Source organism: Colletotrichum abscissum, assembly GCF_030869225.1.
Source record: "Colletotrichum abscissum strain IMI 504890 chromosome Unknown Scaffold_5.1, whole genome shotgun sequence".
In the NCBI taxonomy this organism is placed as follows: domain Eukaryota; kingdom Fungi; phylum Ascomycota; class Sordariomycetes; order Glomerellales; family Glomerellaceae; genus Colletotrichum; species Colletotrichum abscissum.
The window spans coordinates 888669-908023 of NW_026850431.1; the positions used below are offsets into that span (position 1 = coordinate 888669).

At 51.6% G+C, this 19355-nt stretch overlaps 6 protein-coding genes across 6 annotated transcripts; 4 read left to right on the plus strand and 2 right to left on the minus strand.

Moving 5' to 3' along the window:
* Nucleotides 1-449: 449 nt before the first annotated feature.
* Nucleotides 450-800, plus strand: CABS01_02797 (uncharacterized protein; the record flags this gene model as incomplete). The annotated part of the gene is made up of 2 exons (XM_060536175.1): nucleotides 450-526; nucleotides 590-800. 2 exons carry the CDS (start codon nucleotides 450-452, stop codon nucleotides 798-800), a joined length of 288 nt encoding a protein of 95 aa, XP_060394087.1.
* A 330-nt stretch (nucleotides 801-1130) lies between these two features.
* CABS01_02798 (uncharacterized protein) lies at nucleotides 1131-2637 on the minus strand (the record flags this gene model as incomplete). The annotated part of the gene is made up of 5 exons (XM_060536176.1): nucleotides 1131-1244; nucleotides 1303-1717; nucleotides 1807-2297; nucleotides 2381-2406; nucleotides 2463-2637. The coding sequence occupies 5 exons, from the start codon at nucleotides 2635-2637 to the stop codon at nucleotides 1131-1133; spliced, it is 1221 nt and encodes a 406-aa protein (XP_060394088.1).
* A 3482-nt stretch (nucleotides 2638-6119) lies between these two features.
* On the plus strand, nucleotides 6120-8374 carry CABS01_02799 (uncharacterized protein; the record flags this gene model as incomplete). Its single annotated transcript, XM_060536177.1, has 5 exons — nucleotides 6120-6207; nucleotides 6312-6702; nucleotides 6762-7248; nucleotides 7310-7409; nucleotides 7461-8374. 5 exons carry the CDS (start codon nucleotides 6120-6122, stop codon nucleotides 8372-8374), a joined length of 1980 nt encoding a protein of 659 aa, XP_060394089.1.
* Nucleotides 8375-11711: 3337 nt separating this feature from the next.
* Nucleotides 11712-13271, plus strand: CABS01_02800 (uncharacterized protein; the record flags this gene model as incomplete). The annotated part of the gene is made up of 8 exons (XM_060536178.1): nucleotides 11712-12062; nucleotides 12173-12202; nucleotides 12259-12331; nucleotides 12411-12453; nucleotides 12586-12599; nucleotides 12736-12886; nucleotides 12945-13015; nucleotides 13075-13271. 8 exons carry the CDS (start codon nucleotides 11712-11714, stop codon nucleotides 13269-13271), a joined length of 930 nt encoding a protein of 309 aa, XP_060394090.1.
* A 301-nt stretch (nucleotides 13272-13572) lies between these two features.
* On the minus strand, nucleotides 13573-14472 carry CABS01_02801 (metallo-beta-lactamase superfamily protein; the record flags this gene model as incomplete). The annotated part of the gene is made up of 1 exon (XM_060536179.1): nucleotides 13573-14472. The coding sequence occupies one exon, from the start codon at nucleotides 14470-14472 to the stop codon at nucleotides 13573-13575; it is 900 nt and encodes a 299-aa protein (XP_060394091.1).
* Nucleotides 14473-18173: 3701 nt separating this feature from the next.
* CABS01_02802 (GDSL-like Lipase/Acylhydrolase) lies at nucleotides 18174-19236 on the plus strand (the record flags this gene model as incomplete). Its single annotated transcript, XM_060536180.1, has 4 exons — nucleotides 18174-18580; nucleotides 18642-18720; nucleotides 18783-18868; nucleotides 18933-19236. The coding sequence occupies 4 exons, from the start codon at nucleotides 18174-18176 to the stop codon at nucleotides 19234-19236; spliced, it is 876 nt and encodes a 291-aa protein (XP_060394092.1).
* Nucleotides 19237-19355: the final 119 nt, after the last annotated feature.

Sequence of the window (19355 nt, forward strand, 5' to 3'; positions counted from 1 at the left end):
GTGGGTAATTAAGGTTGGCGCCGACGGCTATGCATCTTAACGCTGGCCGTTTTCCGTCTATAACACCATATCCGCCTAGACTTAGGCCAAGAGAAGGCGGAAGATAGTCTACCATCTACTGTGTGGCAACGTTCATCTTTCACCTACCCTATTTGACATGTGGTTGATCCTGTTTCCACCACTTATGCATCGGAGTCGTCTGAATCCCCTCTGTGGGGCTCGGAAACTGGCTTTATCACCAAGAATTGTCCCACTCTGTCTCTTCGAAGACCTCGTATCAGAATGTCACAGCCATTGCTGAACGAGTTGCCTCAAAAGAGTATCCGACTTGGGAGAGATGAGATTATCAGCTGTTCGTCGCAGCGTATGCTCTTCCTGGATGTCCGAAGGCGAAGAAAAGGGAAGAAGCGACTCTTGCCATGTGTCATGAAGAAATTCTTAAGTAAGGCATGTTCAAACTAAATACCTATATAGACCGGTCGTCCCAAGGCGCTGATGTCCTACTGTTGCTGGGTCGGAAAAATAAATACGTTTTAGCCTTCAGCACATGTTGTATATTTGACATCGACACCAATTTTCATGAATCTAGAGGAACTCGTTTCAATATGAGATTCGCGGCCATCGTCACTACGCTCGCCCTCCTTATCGGTTTTGCAGCTGTGGCTCCAGCTGCTCCTGGCAATGCTGTGGAACCTCGCCAGACCCGAGATGGTTTTTATTGTCAGGAATGCGTAAATGGAAAGAAGGACTGCGTTGCCTGCACAGATGGAACTTGCCTGGGATGGGCCTATGACTGCTAGATGGCAACGCCAACTCGTTTCACGACCTCGCGCATAGAGGTATGAATTTGTCCGAAATTAGTCAATACACGTTGATAAGCCATCGTTCAGTCATGGCTGACATCTTCACAGGTCTCGAAGCAAACTGATTCTCATGTCTAGGGTTGAGGGTGTCATCAATGCTGATAGAAAAGTTTGGATATCATGCTCAACGCAGCTCCTACGAACGGAGGAAATAACTGGCGCTTCCAGTACACACAGTAAGATCATTAGATAGCGAAACAAGTAATTTTTGATCATGCGCTCATACCAATTCCCTTCCCAAAATCCCGTGCTCCTTCAACTCAATCGTTACTTTGAACCAACCCCGAACTTGCTATTGCGCCTCACCGGCTTCTCCGAATTCAATTGCTCCCGTCCTGAGTCCTTATCCGTCATAACCGAATCATCATACGAGACATGAACCTTGTTAAACTCCTTAGTATCCTCAAACCATAAAATCATTCTTTGTCTTCGCTCTTACATTGGTCGTCTTGATGATGCCGTTGTAGGTCATAATCTCCTCTTCACTACCGTCTGGTGAGTGGCCTCGGATCTCGGTGTGTGTGCTTCGCATGTCCTTTAGCGGGAACCCATTGCCGACAGTATTCCGATTCAGTCGACCGGTTCCCGTGCCGTTCCCAGTGCCGGCACCGTAACGACCGTATTGACTGCTGTTGTATCCTGCATTGTCGGCGCTGCTCTTGTTGGAGAACATGCCCGGCATCCACTTGCGGAAGAGTGGCCGCAAAGCCGGGACGCAGGCGGCGATGATGGAAAGGTTGACTTCGATTGCGCTGTATGTGTCGCCAATGCCGTCTCGGGGATCGTAGCCAGGGGTGATATTGTAAAACTTCTTTCGGAGTTCGTGGACACGGAGAATGGCCACAATGATTGACCTTCCACAAAGTCAGCATCGAAAGGTTCAAATACTAGGTCAATCCAGGCCTTCTGGGTTCATGACGATCTTTCAGGTGCCATGACTTACACTCCACCTGCTAGGAATACCACTATCAATCCAATCTTGGCGGCCATGCGCATCTTCAAACCGAGGAAGATCCAAAACGGAATGGCGAGAACGAAGAAGTCGGTGATGATGGTGATGATGGCGCTAACGATGTAAAATAGCGGTCCATCAATTTCCCTTTGCTTGGGAATAGTCGCATCCCAGAAAGCGTTTATCGGAAGAGTCTGAAAGAGCACTACCAAGAAAATGGCCACCATTGTCGCCAGGTTGACGGCATTGAGGGCGTAAATGGTCCATCGTACACCGCGCTTATGCCCGCCTAGGCGTAACAAAAATACCAGAATCGATGATTTCACGAGCGCGAGGATGGGATTGTAGAGAACCTGCATGATCCAATTCCAGAACAGCATGGGGGCGGGATCCCAGTCTGCAGGTAGCGCTGCGGTAGGGAAGCCGGCGTAGTAGTACTTGAAGAACATGTATGTTGGAGCCAGTAGTGCCATTGAGAAGAACTGCCATGTTGATGTTAGTCAGGGCAGGCAACACCGAAAGGTGGTGATCGGCACTCTGCCGGTGGAGGCAGGCCTGGTCTTACCATGGCTCCGGTCATGAACCAGTCATCTGATGGAATTATGAGACGAACACTCGACGACAAAAGCTTGGGTTGGATGACTTACCAAGTCCAATCTGTTTTGATGTCCATTTGCTGTACATTCTCAAGGCATAGGTCAAGAATGCAGTCAAAGTGAATAAGAACAGAATCGCCATGATCACCTTCTGCAAAGGCGTCGATGGTAGGTCCTCGACATTAGCCCACCGAGCCTCAACGGCCCGCTGAGCGACGAGTTCCATGTCTGGCCCTCGTCACAAAGTTGAAGAACGAGTATGGAAGTTGAACTGCCCTAATGAAAAGAAAGTAAAGTTTGAACCTCTGCAGACTTGGCACCAAAGTCAAACTTGGAATCCGGGGGTGGAAGAGCAGGCCGGGGAGAGGTCGAAGAAAAGGCTCGGGGGTCGGGTTGCGCGATGGGTCCGTGGGAGAGTTTGTGAGATATATACAAGGTGTTGGGTCTTGAATTTTCTCCTGGGTCACCAAGAGATCGTATCTCGTATCGGCTACTCTTGGGAAGGGGGAGCCCTCAGCATTTCGATCTTGATCTTGGGAACGCTTGGTCAGTGTTCTTGAGCATAGTTGCTTACCATCGTCATCCGTAACAGGAGAAAACCAGGAGACTAGCTATGATCTTACGCTGAACAAGGAAGCAAGGTAACGTCCATCTGAGGCTTCTACAGGAGCAGTGTGTTCAAGTGGACAGGAAGGGGGAGTATTCAGTATTCGATCCTGCCTAGTGGTACGCCAATCATGACAGACCTGCATTCTCTACGACCCCGTTTCATGGTAAGGCTGGGGTCGAGACGGACTAGTCTCGCAACTTCCCGGTCGGTGATTTCCACGGATAGTAAGAGAACAGGGCAGAGAGGAGACTTGGGGTTGCCGCAGGAGACTTGCTGAAGTTCTTCAAATCTCCGCAACTTGGGTTGCATTGCTGCATCCCTGGCCGGAGACCAGAGACCGGCAGCACACTGATTCAGGGTCGTTCCTCCGCCAGCACCAGGCGACATTGAGTCTTGTGCTCGCAGGCTCATTGCCAAGCAGGGAATACTCCTTCAGGCTCCAGGATCCATGGGCTCTGCGTACCCGAGTCTTGCCCTAGTAAATATGAAAAGGAAGACTGGTGAGTGGCTGGTTGTGCAATGGCGTTCGAGAAGATGCCAGGGACCTGTCAAGGATGGCGCATTCTCGAACACTGCTGGCCCTCGTTTATCAGGTTCCTGCAGTCCTCTGCTGCCTCTAGACAAGGATTGCTGCGCACTATTCCAGATAACTTGAAAGCTTAATACCGACAATCCGGTTTCCTTGCTCCATTTGGACTATCAATACGCCATGGAGGCAAGACTGTTCGGTAACGCCTGAGACATCCATGTTGTAGATGGTCCAGTCAGGGAGAAAGCCATCGACGATGAGACATGATGGAATTGGAGGATAGAGTGTAGAGTCACATAATGCAGCGTCACTTGCGGAAGGGCACGTGCAATCAATTGCATTGTCGAATCTGGATTATACAATCATTCTGTATGGGGTATCATTGGTTCTGTATGAGGTGGGTACTTCGTATCATCCATCGAAGGACAGCCTCACATTTCATTCGTACATGCTCGATACTCCTCTGGCTTTGCTGCGTATGCCCAGTCACCACTATGGGAAATTCCATCAACCCTAGGCCAACACATATTTGAGCTGAAATATGTTGTTGGCCGACCGTGTTCTGGCCCAACACGAATCGTATTTTTGCAAAAGCCCACCGGATAGAAGCCTGCCATGCGGTCTTGAATCGGTAAGTGGATTAGTTCGGTCCGCATAGCATCACAATCTGAGTAAGGCGTCGTGGTGGTGCCCGGAACATGGGGCCGGTGAAAGAGATTCATAATACAACCTCGCACTTTTGTTACGCGGTGATTTGTGAATACGACGTTCCCCTCTTTCTTCATCGCATCGGCCGAGGCTTGCGAGGGACGTTTTCGCCTTTGAATAAATGCAGGCAACCACCGTCAGGCACTAGAGGAGCGAGGTGGAGCTGCTGTCTGCGTTGAGCACTAGCGGGTTGGTGTGAATGAATCGTAGAAAGTCCATCAGCGACTCGGATGAAGTCCTGACCCCTTGGCGACCAAGTAGTGATTTCCGAATGTTACCTGGTATACAGGGTTGAAGAAAAACAGAGTTTGCTGTGCCGCATTGGCGCAGGACGAATTTGCAGACAATCATGCAGAGAGGAAAACCCCCTTAAGACGGCAAATATCCCCTCAAAGATTCGCTGTTCAATTTCTGGACTCTGGCGGTGTCTTCCATGGGTTGCAATGAGGGATGCGTTTGGGGCTATGGGAAAAGTCGTACGATTTCTCTCTGCTCGATTTTGACATGTCGGTTGGACATGTCTTTGGTAGATGTGGCCGATTTGATGGTTCATCTACCCGTACAGTCTGATTTGATCTTCCTTAGCTGACGAATTATGAGACATTAGCAAGATCGCAAAGATAAACTCAACGTCTTCCCCAGAGGCACGGCTCGCTATCCACATCCCTTATTATGTGGATAATGGGCAGTTCGCTCGCAAATCCCTCAGTCCTGCCCGCCATTACACCAAACCCCAAGATCACTTTTCGGGGATCCCTAGACTCTGTAGTGGGGATTTACTAACGCGGACAGCCGGAATTTCGTTGCGGACAAGGTACCCAGTGGAGCGGCGGTGCTCGGAAGAGGACAAAGCGTGCAGAAGATTCACCGGGGGGGCCATGTTCCATATGAATGATCTCCAGCTCCCGACACTCTCTTCGCCACCATACCTTTCGGAGGAAGACAGACGCTGATAGGTACGGATAGACTACAAATAGACGGGGCTTATTCAGCTTGGCTTAAGTTGGGAGACGCCTCAGCCGCTATCCAGCGCCATCTCAAGAGACGAGCTCGCCCAAAGGTGCGGTAGACTTTTGCCCACAGACAATGGTCTTAAATCGTTAGTGTCGGCGGTGCGGCGCCGGCACTCGGGAGAGAACGTCTAGAAGAAGTTGTTACCATGGTCTTGGGGACACCAGCCAGCCTGCTACAGTACTTGCGCAGTTTTGCAATGCCGATGCTGTTAATGTCCCGCCGTTGTAACCTCCGGCGCGGGGTTTTAACGACTCTCGCCACCAACGTTGCTCTAGTCTACTTCCCCCCGAACACCTTGGCCAAACAGACATCCAGATCTGTGTAAGCGAGCCCGGGCCCCGGTACAATTCCTGCCCGGGGGCGGACCCAAGATCCCTTCTCGACCAAATTGGCCCTTCCTCCTTGAGTCCTTCACCCTCGTAATTTGGTGAGATGTCGTGGCCTCTGCCGCTATCGAATGCAAGGTCTCCGCCACGACTGCGAGAACGGCCGGGATATGTCGGCGGGCTCAGGTAGGCAGTATCAACCGTGGACTATCGACAACGAGCAGTACGGTAGTGGGAATATCTCGCACTTGTTATCGAACCATACGCGTAGTGTCACCGGCGTGTAAAGGAAGGATGGCAAGATGCAACGCTTCCACGTGGATGTTATAAATCCCGTGGTGTACTGCTCGTTTCTGCACGCTCGCCTCTTTCCCGCCGCACCGCCAGCCACAAACCCGGTGATCAACCATTGGAGGTTCCTGTCTGACAAGCACGCAAACCCGTTCCTTGTCGCGCCCTCTGTCCAATCTTTTACACCTTCAGTCTGAAGTTCTCAACCCCCAAATCTCTTGGCACACAATATGTCGCGACTCAGCCAGGCCCTCCTCCTGGCCGCTGCCCTCCCTCTGGCGTACGCTCAGACCATTGTGGTTGACGATGCAGTAATCGGTATGTTGATCTCGCATTTTGACTTTCCACATGTGAACCCCTGAGGGTTCACATGCGAGTGCTCTGCGACTTGTATCATGACTAACCTGTCGCTCATATTGTAGAAGCCAACAAGTCCACAGTAGCCCCAGCTGCTGAACCCGTTGTCGTTGCCGCTTCCACTGATCTCTTGAAAGAGGAGAGCGTTCAGCTGACGGACGCCGTTCTGGCCAACCTCACGGACCTCTCCCTCTCCAACATCTCCCTATTTGACTTTGACACCACTGCCGCCGGGAAGAAGCGTTCTGGAACGGCCCGCACCTTTAACAAGTGCAAAACTTATCCCGGGGATCTCCTCTGGCCAAACAAGGCAGTATGGAGCGTCTTCAACCTCCTCACCGGATTTGCCGTCACCGAGACAGTGCCTATTGGCGCTTCTTGCTTTGATGACTTTGGCAACTATGATGCCACTCGCTGCCAGTACATCACCAACCAGTGGACCAACTCTACGATCCAGTAAGCCAAAGCCTCTTTTTCCCTACGTTTTGATTCCAACATGCTAATCAGATATGAAGTGCCGAGGATCCAACCTCAGTCATGAGCCCTCTGTACCAGGGCCTGACTTGCATGCCGCCCTCAGTCGACAACAGCTCCGCCGGCACCTGCACCGTCGGTGGCTTCCCCTCGTACGTCGTCAAGGCCACGAATGTGGCACAGATCCAGCTCGCAGTCAACTTTGCCCGCAACCTCAACATTCGTCTTGTGGTCAAGAACACTGGCCATGACTTCAACGGTCGCTCTTCCGGATCCGGTGCCCTCTCGGTCTGGACCCATCACCTCAAGAGCATCAACTTCTATCAGACCTACACCACTTCCTCTTACTCTGGCCCCGCTATCAAGGTTGGTGCCGGCGTTCAGGGCTTCGAGTTGTATGAGGCAGCTGAGAAGTTCGGTGTTACTGCCGTCGGAGGCGAGGGCATGACTGTCGGCTATGCTGGAGGCTACCTTGCTGGTGGTGGTCACTCACCGCTGTCGCCCAAGTACGGCATTGCTGCTGACTCGGTAAGAATGCTTCTTCATATGTTCTACACGAAGCTACTTTACTGATATTGTATTTCTCCAGGTCTTGAGTATCGATGTCGTCACTCCTGATGGACGCTTCGTTACTGCCAACGAGAAGCAGAACACTGAGCTGTTCTGGGCTCTTCGAGGCGGCGGTGGAAGTAAGTTGAGCCATTCACCATCAAAGGAAAAACAAGCTGACCATTCATAAGACACCTATGGTGTCGTTACCTCATACGTCGTCAGAGCCTACCCCAAGATCGACACCATCGCCGTCATGACCTTCAGCTTCAGCACCAGCGCGACCGTCAGCCACGAAGCCTTCTGGGCTGGCGTCAAGGCCTACTGGGAGGGACTTCCCACCTGGAACGCGGCCGGCAACTACGAGTACTGGAACATCTTCCACACCGGCCCCGATGCCCTCACCTTCACCATGCTCCCCTGGTTCGCTCCCAACATGACTCTCGTCCAACTCAAGGAGCTCACCGCTCCGCTGTTCGCCAAGTGGACGGAGCTGGGCATCACCGTCGATCCCGTCTACACCGAGCATAAGAGCTTCCTCCCCGCCTGGAAGGCTGGATTCCCCAAGGAGTCCGTCGGCGGCACAGCCGCCAAGACGGCGTGCCGTCTCTTCCCTACTGAGAACTTTTCCGATGCCACCAAGTTCAACGCTACCTTTGAGGCTATCAAGGGTCTCAGCGACAAGGGCGGTCAGATCATTGGCTTCGGCATCACCGGCGGCCCCGGCCCTTACCCCGACAACGCCGTCAACCCGGCGTGGCGCGGTGCTGCCATGTTTGCCATTTCAGTCATGGGCTGGGACGTTGGCACGCCCGCTGAGGTTGTCGCTGAGAAGTCGAAGCTGTTGACCAACGAGTGGATGAAGCCGTGGCGGGATGTCACTCCTGGCGGTGGCGGATATGCCAGTGAGGGTGACGTGACTGAGCCTGACTTCCAGCAGTCATTCTACGGTACCGAGAAGTACGCCCGCCTTCTCGCATTCAAGCAAAAGATTGACCCCACTGGTGTCTTTTATGCCAACCTGGGTGTCGGCAGCGAGAGTTGGTACGTCACGCGCCAGCTTGATGGCTTCCCGACTCAGAATGGCCGTTTGTGCCGTGTTTGAGTGGATGTTGGCAGTTTTCCAGAGGTAGATGTGCATCAGCTAGATAATGTGTGTAGTTAATAGATGAGATGACAATCATTAAGAGAAACTCGACACGTGATCAGAGGAATATGGAAAACTTTTTCGAATTAGTTTCGCGGTTTTCAGTGACTATTCCGTCTTCTTGAATCAGGGATACCGCAGAGTGAATAGATCGACCAGCAACTCGAGCTCTAGAAATAGACATACGTATCCACTTGCGTGTCCAATCAATTTTCTTGTTATCCTCGCTTTGGTTCACTAATCCTTTGAGCCTAGATATACTAAGAAGACTGCAAGGCAAAATTTATAACATTCATATTACAAGAAGGTCTCCTCCGGCTGGTAGGCATTGATATCAACTAATAGAGTGTTGAAGTAATCGTCTCACATTATTTAAGTGATGGCAGTCATCATAGCATCCAGAAATGGCTAGTGTCTCCGCAGGTAGGGTCTCCAACGCATCTTTCGTGTTAGCTTCATAGTGGCCCGATAAGAGCATGAAGATGAATGAAGTATACGTGTAGGTCTCGTAGAATGTGACAACTGCCTTCATCTCGCTCACAGAACGGTCGTTGCTCGTCCCGCTGCGGAGACTGATAGTAAAAGGAAAGCCCCTTGTCTAATCGACATGCTAGTTTCTATATGCTTTATTCAAGTATTCTATAGCAAGAAAAAAGAACTAGTAATCGTTGCCCCTGATCAATTGTCAAAACAGCGTCTCTAGGGCATAAACTAGCGGGAAGCCTTAGAGTTCGCCTAATTTCATCTCAAATATTGAAATAACACCCCCCTCCCATACCCAAGTACGATGACCGTTGGCAAAGCCACAATACTTGACAAGCAAACTGATTGGATTATAGTCCGCTTGGAATCCGTTCTATAGGTCTAGCCCCCGCAGTTCTTTTGGGCTAAATTCACTCTGCTTCCTCTTTGGCGGTCTACCAGGCCGGGATAGGGGAGCACCTGAGCTGCGCCTACGAGACATGTTAGTCCGGATTATCTCGTCCGAACGCCTATTAGGGCACATCTTCTTGGCCCCCCCTGTGATTCGAAGCGGTGTGTCTTCCCACACGGTCAGACTGGCACTCATCGTTGGTGTAGCCGGGTCTGCAGATCAGTGAGACCACATGCAGGCGTTCGTATCCGTTAATGGTTGGGTGGAATGCCATTATCCCGAAGCAAGCCTATCACAATAATGATCTTCACTTGCTTGATGTCTGTCTCTGCCTGAGGGCTGCGTGCCATGGGCGATGCCGCTGTGGACAGCGTCGATGAAAACACGCCATATGACGAGGAACTGGCGTCAGGTTTGGGGGTATGCCGGACAAGTCCGAGTCCTATGAGAATGAGCTGTACCGTCACTAATGAGATTTCGATCCCTCAAAGTACGAAGCAACGACTGTATTGGGCCGTTGGCCACTCTTGCCGAAGCTGTCAAAGTTGACCGACGATCTTTACCACCTCTCGAAGGTGCATCCTTCTAGAAGCTATGTTGGTGGCTTTTCTTCTTCTTCGTCGTAGCATCGATCGAAGCATGGAAGGACAGAATGTTCTAGTGTGTTGTTGCTATTCAGTAATGGATCCTGATGGCTGCCACTAGGTGGACGTCAGCTCCTGATTTCCTTTGCAGATCGTAGTCCCCAGGACTGCCGAGCTGATGTGGAGATCACATATGACGCAGCATTGAGGAATCGATACAAAAACTCGATGAACTGGTATTATATTGAACTCATTGAGCTCTATGGGGTTTAAAAACTATGACGGAGCTATGATGATGGCAGACTTATATCACAATGGTCACTGTCCAAATGCGCAGAGATGTCAGTCATGTAGATGACGACGATCAAAAGACTATTGTACCGTATTCGCAAAGTCCCAGCCTTATGCGAGAGCATGAATGAGGTTTTCTTTTGGCAGGAGAGAAGACTGTGCGATTATCCGGGGAATATTTCTAGCTCACCCTTACTGTAGATGCTCCTTCTCAGGGTCACGCTTGCAGCAAGCTACCGTGGTTTCCTTGAACCCGATGTATTCAGTACACTCATAGAACATGTAAACATTGTTACTTGAATCTCGCCCCCGGATTCTATTAGTAGACCCTAGATAAACCATCGCAATATCTATGTCACTTCTGAAATTTCATCCAGCTTTCGCCGTCACAATCGCCACTCCTCACAAAAAGACCGGCAATATCTATGGCATCACTATTCCGTACTGCGTCACCCCCAACTGAGGTGGTTGGGTAGATTAATTTCCGGGGAGACCTTCCAATCAAATCGCATCGCTTGGAACAACCCGGAGTCCAATGTTAGATGAGCACAGCGCAAGCTGCGTGAAGGGCGCGCTACGCGACGGTGTAGATGAAAACAATGTGCTTCATGGATCTAGACTAAGTGCTACTAATTGCTTCATAATTTGAACGGAAAATGGCAGTTGAGGAGATTTGGACGAAGCCTTTCCAAAACATTAGTATGCCGAAGAGGTTTGAGGGTCAGACTAGCAAATGGCAATATCCGTTTCTTACTTAGTTATGAGGACGTAAGTAGGCGTCACCCCAAGTGACGTTTCTCAGCAAGATCTCGCCACTTTGAGGCGTGAGAAAAGCTAAAGGGTTAAATTATCGCCAGGAAATCTGAGTCCTCTTCCAGATGGAGGGACGTCTGTCATGCTGAAGACTTATGCAGAGAGATGCATGCTTCTGAATTGGTGTGGGCAAGGCATCGCAGTCTGTTGAGCGAATCAAAGAGGAACATATCACCCTAAGGATTTATCATTTTATGACTTAGCGCCTATCCCCTGTCTAGCGCTTTTCTCGTTTCCCTCGGTGTTGCCGGTCTACAATTCCTTGGTACTGTACAGTAGGTAGTCTCGCATGATCTGCCAAAGGATGCCGGCACCGGGGGGGCAGCCCAATTGCACACGGAAGCAACTATCAGACCGCCAACTGTTTTTCTTTTTCCTCGATGCCAGTGATGATAAGCCAGTGCGCCCCGTCCAATACCGCTGTGAGGTGTACAGCCGATCACATGCGTTAGGAACGGCGGGGAGCTGTGGCGTGATGTTCGAGGGCCTCGACGCTCAGTGTGGACGGACAATCCGAAAGCCCGCTTGAACCATTCATATTCTTGCCAGAGCCTCAAGGTTACCTGTGGGGATATTAATTGGCGTCCCGTCCAAATGTTCAACGGATCTCGACGCCAAGCGCTATCCGTTATAATTTCGACATCAATCATACATCTTGAACCCAATATCCTTTCGCCTAGCACAACCTTGCCTAGCATAACATCGGGACAGTATCTTCAACTCGGACATTGCGATGACTGCCATATCACCAGGAGTTGCCCTAGCCATGGATACGCTGATCAAGAGAGAGGATGAAGGGAATTGGTATCACAGCCCGTTCGCTGCAAAGCTTTGCAGTTGCATCATCGAAATCACAACCGCTTGTGTACTATCCAGCTTCATCACACTGCGTGCAATGAGAGTCAGGAGGAAGGGCTGGCAAAACTTGCCGTGGATCATCTGGCTCGTTTTTCTCATTTACGGAACATCTCTGGCATATTCAGTCTCTGCCCTCATCATGCAGTTTGTGGTTGGAAATGGTACGAGCAAAGCAACATGTAGAGCAACAGCACTGCTATGCCCGATTATCTACATGGGAAGCAAGGTAAGAGTTGTTCATCAATATTATGATGAGTCTTAGCATGCTAAATAAAGAACCTAGATCGTGGGTGCCTATTTTCAAACGAGTTTGATTCCTCTAGTAACATATTTCAGTTCATCTTCCTGTTTCTTGTTGATCGCGCAGTGAGTACACACTAAAGAAAGGCAAATGCCCGAACCCATGCTGAGTCTTGCCGAAGCACGTCATTCGCAGCACCAAGAAAGCAAGGCTGAGGTCTAAGCTATATCTCTGGAACATTTTCCTGGTCATCGGTGGGTTGACTCAACCATGTTTTGCCTCCCTCGGAGCTTCCTGCTTCTGAGGTTCTCCTGCATTTTGGCTGATTTCTAGCGCTAGGCATCTACGGTACGATTAGCAGCTACAACATTGCAGAGTAAGTTTCTGTCCGTAAACACACCATAGGCTAGTGACCAATTCTTCCACCTTAGTACCGTCTGGGATTTGTATGGTGGTGGTTGTCGCATCTACTTTCGATGGCAATCAATGATACCACTCATTGCAATAGATCCACTCGCAACTGTAAGGGATTGCACTGCCGGAGCTCACGGTACAGATGCTTATCATTCTTCTAGGTATACCTGACGATTCTGTTCTTGCAGCCACTTTGTAGTAAGTCAAGCTTTGCGTTCACTGACGTCTTTTAACCGGTCATTAGGGACATATTCGCTGCGGTGGCTACCCTCCACCACCGGTTTCCGTTACTTCCATCCCGTCGCTCATTCTCACAACCCCCCGAACCGTAGGCTTCGACAACTAGCGAAGAGAACCATTATCGGATCGATAGCCACGATGGGCAGCAGTCTACTGTAAGTATTTCAAATATAAGACGACTCCTCGAGGTGATGAAATGCTAACATCACATAGTAACTGCATCACCATAGTGGGTTTGCGGGGTGAGGTTGCGTGGCTATGCATGATGTGTTGCACAAGCGACAGTAAGCCCTTGAAATTTGTTCCTACTGGTTGGAATTAATTGGGCTGATGATTGTTTCAGTTCTATTTTCAGCCATCGTCATTCACTGGATGATGAATAGCAGCAGTACGGGCACCCGTGAGGCCACGGAGGAATCCAGTACCAAGACCTCTACCAGAGCTCTGTGTCAGCAGCGGCCTTCTCCTCCTGGCGTCGCCTCTCCTCGCCCAATTCACGTGTTGTCTAGCCTACGAAGTCATTATTCGGCAGGAGTGTAAAGTTCGACGATGAATGGGGCGAAGCATGGAGATGCATCTGCACTTGCTTCCTTAAAGTAATCAGTTTCGATTGGATCAAGCTCGTTGATGTCATGCCGAATGGCTCGAGTATTTCTGTTATCTTTAATTCTGCCTAGATCGTCCTGTACTATGAGCATACCACAAAGTATAGACATTTCTCACATCTCATCCTACAATCGAAGGCTGCACGTTCGGTTGACTCTTGAGTCCCACATTCGGTCTATCTTCCTATAACTTACAGCTGTGCTATCTCCTCTGTCATAAGTACTACAACACCCATCTAATGTTTTCCAGGCCGATATACCACCTTATCCCTAAGCAACCTGGGCGTATCCGGATCGTGACTCGGCAGCACAACGACATCGTGGCTCCGAGCATACGCCTTAATCTTCTTTAAACTCTCAAATGCCGCCACAGGATCACTATTCGCACCATCCGGCTCCTCCTTATCCAACACACTAATCGCATACGTCGCATCTCCCGTCAGCAAATACCTCGTCTTACTCCCATCGTCGTTGTCCCCCACCACAATCAACGAGATGTGACCCGGCACGTGGCCCGGCGTATCGACCGCGACAATCGTGCCGCCCGGCGCAAGCTCGCACGACCGACCCCAAGGCCCGACAGCGCGCTTTTCCTCAAAATCAAGGATCCGCGGCTCGAAATCCTTGGGCCACCGGTCCGGCGTGCACCCTTGCATAGCAGCATAGACTGGATGCTTCCCAAAGGCATCCCAGTGTTCTCCGCCGACGTAGATGGGCACATCGGGCGCCTCGACAGCAAGAACCTCCAGTCCGCCGGCGTGATCGTGGTGTAGGTGGCTAATGATGATAAACTGCAGATCCGTTGGCTCGATGCCGCGTTTCCGGAGCTGCTTCACGATGCCGTCCTCCTTTGTAACTTCTAGCTTGTTGAGGATGCCCGGCACCGGGTTCCAGCAGGGGAAGTAGCCCGGTTCGGTGCAGTGTGTTGACACGCCCGTGTCGAAGAGGATGGGACCCTTGGGATGGTGAATGAGGAATGCACCAAGGGGCATGGGACCAATCCAGTCGCCGGTGAAGGAGCGGAGGAAGCGGAGAGCGATATTGCGGTTCTCTATGGGTTGACCTTGCATCCCGGTATGCATCCAGACGTTGCCGGTGGTGATGAACTCGAGCGAGATCTTGTCCGTGGGCGCCATGATGGCACCTTTTTTAACGTCGCTTTCGGGGATGTTTGTGTGCTCTTTCCGTGCTTTTCTTCGACTCTTCGGCTCTTCGTTGATACCAAGCTAGGTAGTGCTGTCCTCTTCTATACGACAACTGCGATTGATGACGGCTTCCAAGATTTCAGGTCGATTGTCAGTCGAGGGGTAAAAAACGCTGAAGTCAGGCTAACCAACGTTCGTTTGGCCGCGCCGGATTCTTTAAGAATGGTCCCATCAGCTCCATTATGCAGGCACCCGTTTCCCGGCGCGGTGCAAGAATTCCTGTGGCCGTATTCTGGCCAATTATGAGCATTCCGATAAGCATTCAGCTCCGCCAGCCGCAGTCCGCCCCCAGTGCGAAGATGTCAGCAATGAGCATCCCTGGCAACCGCAGGGCCCCTTGCTGGAAGAGGCGCATTCCAGTCAGCCTCGAAATCCATCGGCCAGCAGTTTCCTTGTGTGAGTGTGAGATATTACTTATGTATCTAGTCGATGAGTGTGTTGAGAATTGACGGATGGTTGATCCCGAAAACATGGTTATGGGGTCGACCCGGCGATGCGGCACACTAGCAGGGATGCAGATGACCATAGACATTCGGACGATCGGACAGACTTATCTTTGACTAGCTTCTACCCTCGATCTTTGTGTATTGTCTGTCGTTGAGCGGCCTCATCTGGATGCATATGTTCAATCTTTCGCCAGAATTTGTTCCTGAAGTTGAATCGCAATGCCAGGATCTGAAGATCTTGCCTACAGAAACCACCGAGTGAAAACTAGGTGAGTACGCTTGGCGCACGGTGGGAAAAGATCTCTTCCCTCACGATTATTTTCGAGGTTCTCAAGGTTCTCAAATCAATTCGATTCTATCGCAGGTCTAGTTCCATTCAAATTCGGTCATCCGGCTACAGTTGCGCTTGTTTCAATGTTCTTATGATACGAGATCGGCCCTTTAGCATGGAAATGTGTGTCCATGACACCATCCGCCTTGCTCCTGAAGCGGAAAGTACTCATCATGACCAAAACTTGTATGGAGGTGCCAGAGTAACCTACAACATGTTTCTCGGCCGACATTTGCACTGCGCTATAGAGAAAAGCACGCAGATGTTCGAGTTCCAGGCCCGGCCTGAGCTTCTGGGAAAGCGGCCAACTTCCGGTCACCCCTCCGGTCACCCCTCCGGTCACCGGACCCGTACCGAGTCGCAGACCGACCTGGCCACCGATTCACCGATTCACCGAGGTGAGTCGAACCGATAGGGATTTCTTATTCCCGTAATGCCGCAGCGCATCGCAGCTCGCCCTGCAATCTGCTTTTAAGCTCCCTACGGACCCTACCCCAGTTTCAACCTTTTTAAGTAACCAAATTTCCGAACGCGAATTCCCACCCAGGCATCGCAACAAGCATCTAGACCAGGCTATCGACCTCGTCTGCTTTATAAGAAATATCAACAAGATGAGAGCACAGATGACACCATAGACACTAACGGAAAACCATCACCAACCCCCCAGCTGTCCCCTTCTCATCTCTGAAGCCTTGACTGGCCCTCTCTCCCATGACAAGCTTTTGCGCTAACAGCGCGCAACACAAGCACGGAGTAATTCGCACAGATGCCTCGACTCGCGCTCTTCGTTTAAGCTTTGCCAACCCTCAGGATGACCCCTGCCGTGATTCCCCAAAAGCATGGAGACACCTTCAGACGTTGCACCGAGAACAATTTGCACCAATAAGCAGACTGCAGTCTCCTCGGGTAGGACGGCCATGTTCATCTGATCAAAAACCCTTTGGAAATCCGGTTAGCCGTCTTTTAAACGAGTTCAGCAAATCTAGCTTCCGCCCCCTCCACTCAGTACGGCGCAAGCAGCCCAAAAACAAGTGCCGGCATCCCGTCTTGGGCCCGCGTCTGGGCGAACTTTCCACTGCATTGGGGCAGTCATTCTGGAAGAATGGAACATCAGGAACAAGGCACACACTGCACGGCGCGAATGGTTCCGTCGTCACAACTTCTCTTGAGCCAGCCTACAAGCGCTCCCGTCGGCTGACCCGTTCGAAAGGGGAAGAAGTTCTGCACTTCAACGCGGGGTTAGACTCAGCTTAGTCACTTTTTCTCTTCGACCTAACTTCACTTCCTCGCGCCATCTTTCCGAGTCTACACATAAACTGATAATGACCCCCCCTAGTTGAGGTGAGAGTCCCGTGCACTTCGCCTGAACGTAACGGAAAAATACATACTCTATAGACCCGAAGACTACCCATGACCCTAATCCTAGCCAATGACCCGAACCCAAGCCCCACCCTAACCTCTAACCCTAGCCGTTATAGGCTTAGATCGTGCACGGTACTCTCATCTCAACTATATATTTTAACTATATTAGGCTAGAGCCGTGCACGGTACTCTCACCTCAACTAGGGGGGGTCATTATCAGTTTGTCGCATCACTCATCTTTCCCACGAGGCACCAGACACCTCAACTCGGGCCACAAGAGGGGACGAGCTATTGCTCTCTCTCCCTCATTAATCTCACCAGTATTACTCAACTTACTGTGTACGGCGACTCGGGTCGTATTTAGTCGCCGAAAAGGGCAAGGCTTCTCCGCTGGGAACATCCCAGCTTGGAAGCTCCATACTCCGCCCTCAGTCCGCGTGGTCGGTGGTCCAACTCTCAGTGCTCCACGATGTTGAGGACGGGCCACCTCAACGACGAGAGCCCGCGATTGGCGGAGATTTCCATTGCTCGACGACGGACGTCATGAAACACGAAAGACAGAGCCCACCTCCCCTCCAACGCCCCTTTCTAGCACACAGCAACCACTGAACCAGATTAATTGTATTGCGCCATCGGTTAGCCGTAAGTGGAGAGGAGTAAGGGATGTCTATGGTTTGGACGCTGTACACCATCTGAGTGGCTCGGTTCCTGTCCAGTAGCAATGTTGTGATAATGCTCTAACAATCAGACGGACTAAGTATACTCAATGACAGTCGATCTGAGCAGTCTTTCACTTGTGATCCGTCCATGCAGCAGACACCAGAGAGATGAGCCAGCGACGGAGATTCGAGGAATGCAGCCACCAGGCCCCTTTCGAAACGAAGCAGCACCGCCGTCCTCCGTGTGCGGGGCGGAGAGGAGCCCCGATGTGACCTCAAGTGCCGCTGCGAGCCTGCGGCTCGTCTGATTGCTGGTCTTTTCCTTGCCTTGCAGCCGCTCGCTAACGTAAAAGTCTACTCTATATGGCACACCACGAGGACCGGCCCCCCGGTGGTCTACCGCTGGAGCAATCCGCCGCTTTCCCGTTATTGTGGTCTCGCCCAGGACTCGACCGAGATGGGGAGGACCCGGTCACCCGGACGAGTGGAAACCACCCTCGTCGAGTTTAACTGGTGTTCTTCCACATTGGCGATATTGAGGAGGCGTGTAGGCGATCGTTGGAAACAAATGAACCGGGGTCGAGGGGGTGCACTAGACTCTAGTTAATATTGGCTGGAAGATGGGATTTCCCACGTATCCCGGCCCTGACGGAAAGCTTGTCAAGAGTCACTTAAGAGTCGCTCTCCTATAAGCTATAAGGCACAGCTTCCTTCCCCCAGTCTGAAGCCTTCCACCCTATCTTCTCGCGAGACACATACACATCCCTTCGCTCGTTCCGGAGAACCCTGTCACTCTTTACCTCACCCACAGTCCTTCTCTCAAAACAAGACACGATGCGCACTAACATCGCCCTCCTCGCCGGCTTCCTCGGCCTGGCCTCCGCCCTCCCCACCGACGCCGAGTCCGTCGAGAAGCGCCAGACCGTCCCGACGATCTACCTCTGCGGCGACAGTACCACAGCTAAGGGCGGCGGCGGCTCCGGCACCGAGGGCTGGGGCCAGTTCCTGCAGTACTCCTTCTCGACCAGCAAGGCCAAGGTCGACAACCGCGCCATCGGCGGCCGCAGCGCGCGCTCCTACACCCGCGAGGGCCGCTTCGATACCGTGGCTGGGCTCGTCAAGTCAGGCGACTGGGTCGTCATTGAGTTTGGTCACAATGACGGCGGCTCGCTTACGCCTACCGACAACGGACGGACGGATTGCTTTGGTGATGGTGCGCAGACTTGCTCGACTACCTACAAGTGAGTATTTGCTGGGTTGCTAGGGTTCGTGATGAAGAAGACGATGCTGACTGTTGTGAAGTGGTGTTGCCGAGACTGTTCTCACGTACCCTGCGTACCTCAAGAATGCCGCCAAGAAGTTCAACGCTGCTGGTGCCAAGGTATGATCACCGACTTGGATCTCTGATCTCACATGAGTATCTGGCTTACACTCATCTCGCAGGTCATCATCGCTGCCGCGACCCCCAACAACGTCTGGGAGACTGGCACCTACAAGTTCGGATACGATCGCTTCTTCTACTACGCCTGGTAAGCCCTCAACCTTCTCATCATCCAAACAACCATCAGACTGGAGACTAACACCAATACCCAGGCTCGCCGTTGAGCAGCTCGGCGGCCCCTCCAAGGGCTACTACTTCGTCCCGCACGGCGAATACGCCGCCCAGGCGATGAAGGGTCTCGGCGCGACCACCACCAACGCGAACTACCCCAACGACCACACCCACACCGCGCCCTTCCTTGCCGATGCTATTCACAAGTCCTTTGTCCTCGGCCTCAAGTGCGGCACCACTGCACTCGCCGCGCTTGCTAAGAACACGACTGCTTCTCTGACGTCGACCTACCTCGGCGGTTGTGTCGACACGTACAACTCCACTGTCCACGCTCTCCTGCGATAAATGCACTCTTTCTCCCCGTTCATATTCATTAAGATCTTATCTCAAGTACATAAAACTTGGATTCATGTACATACTTCAGCCCCTGGGGGCTTGTTCGGAGTCGATGGCGTATACTCCTC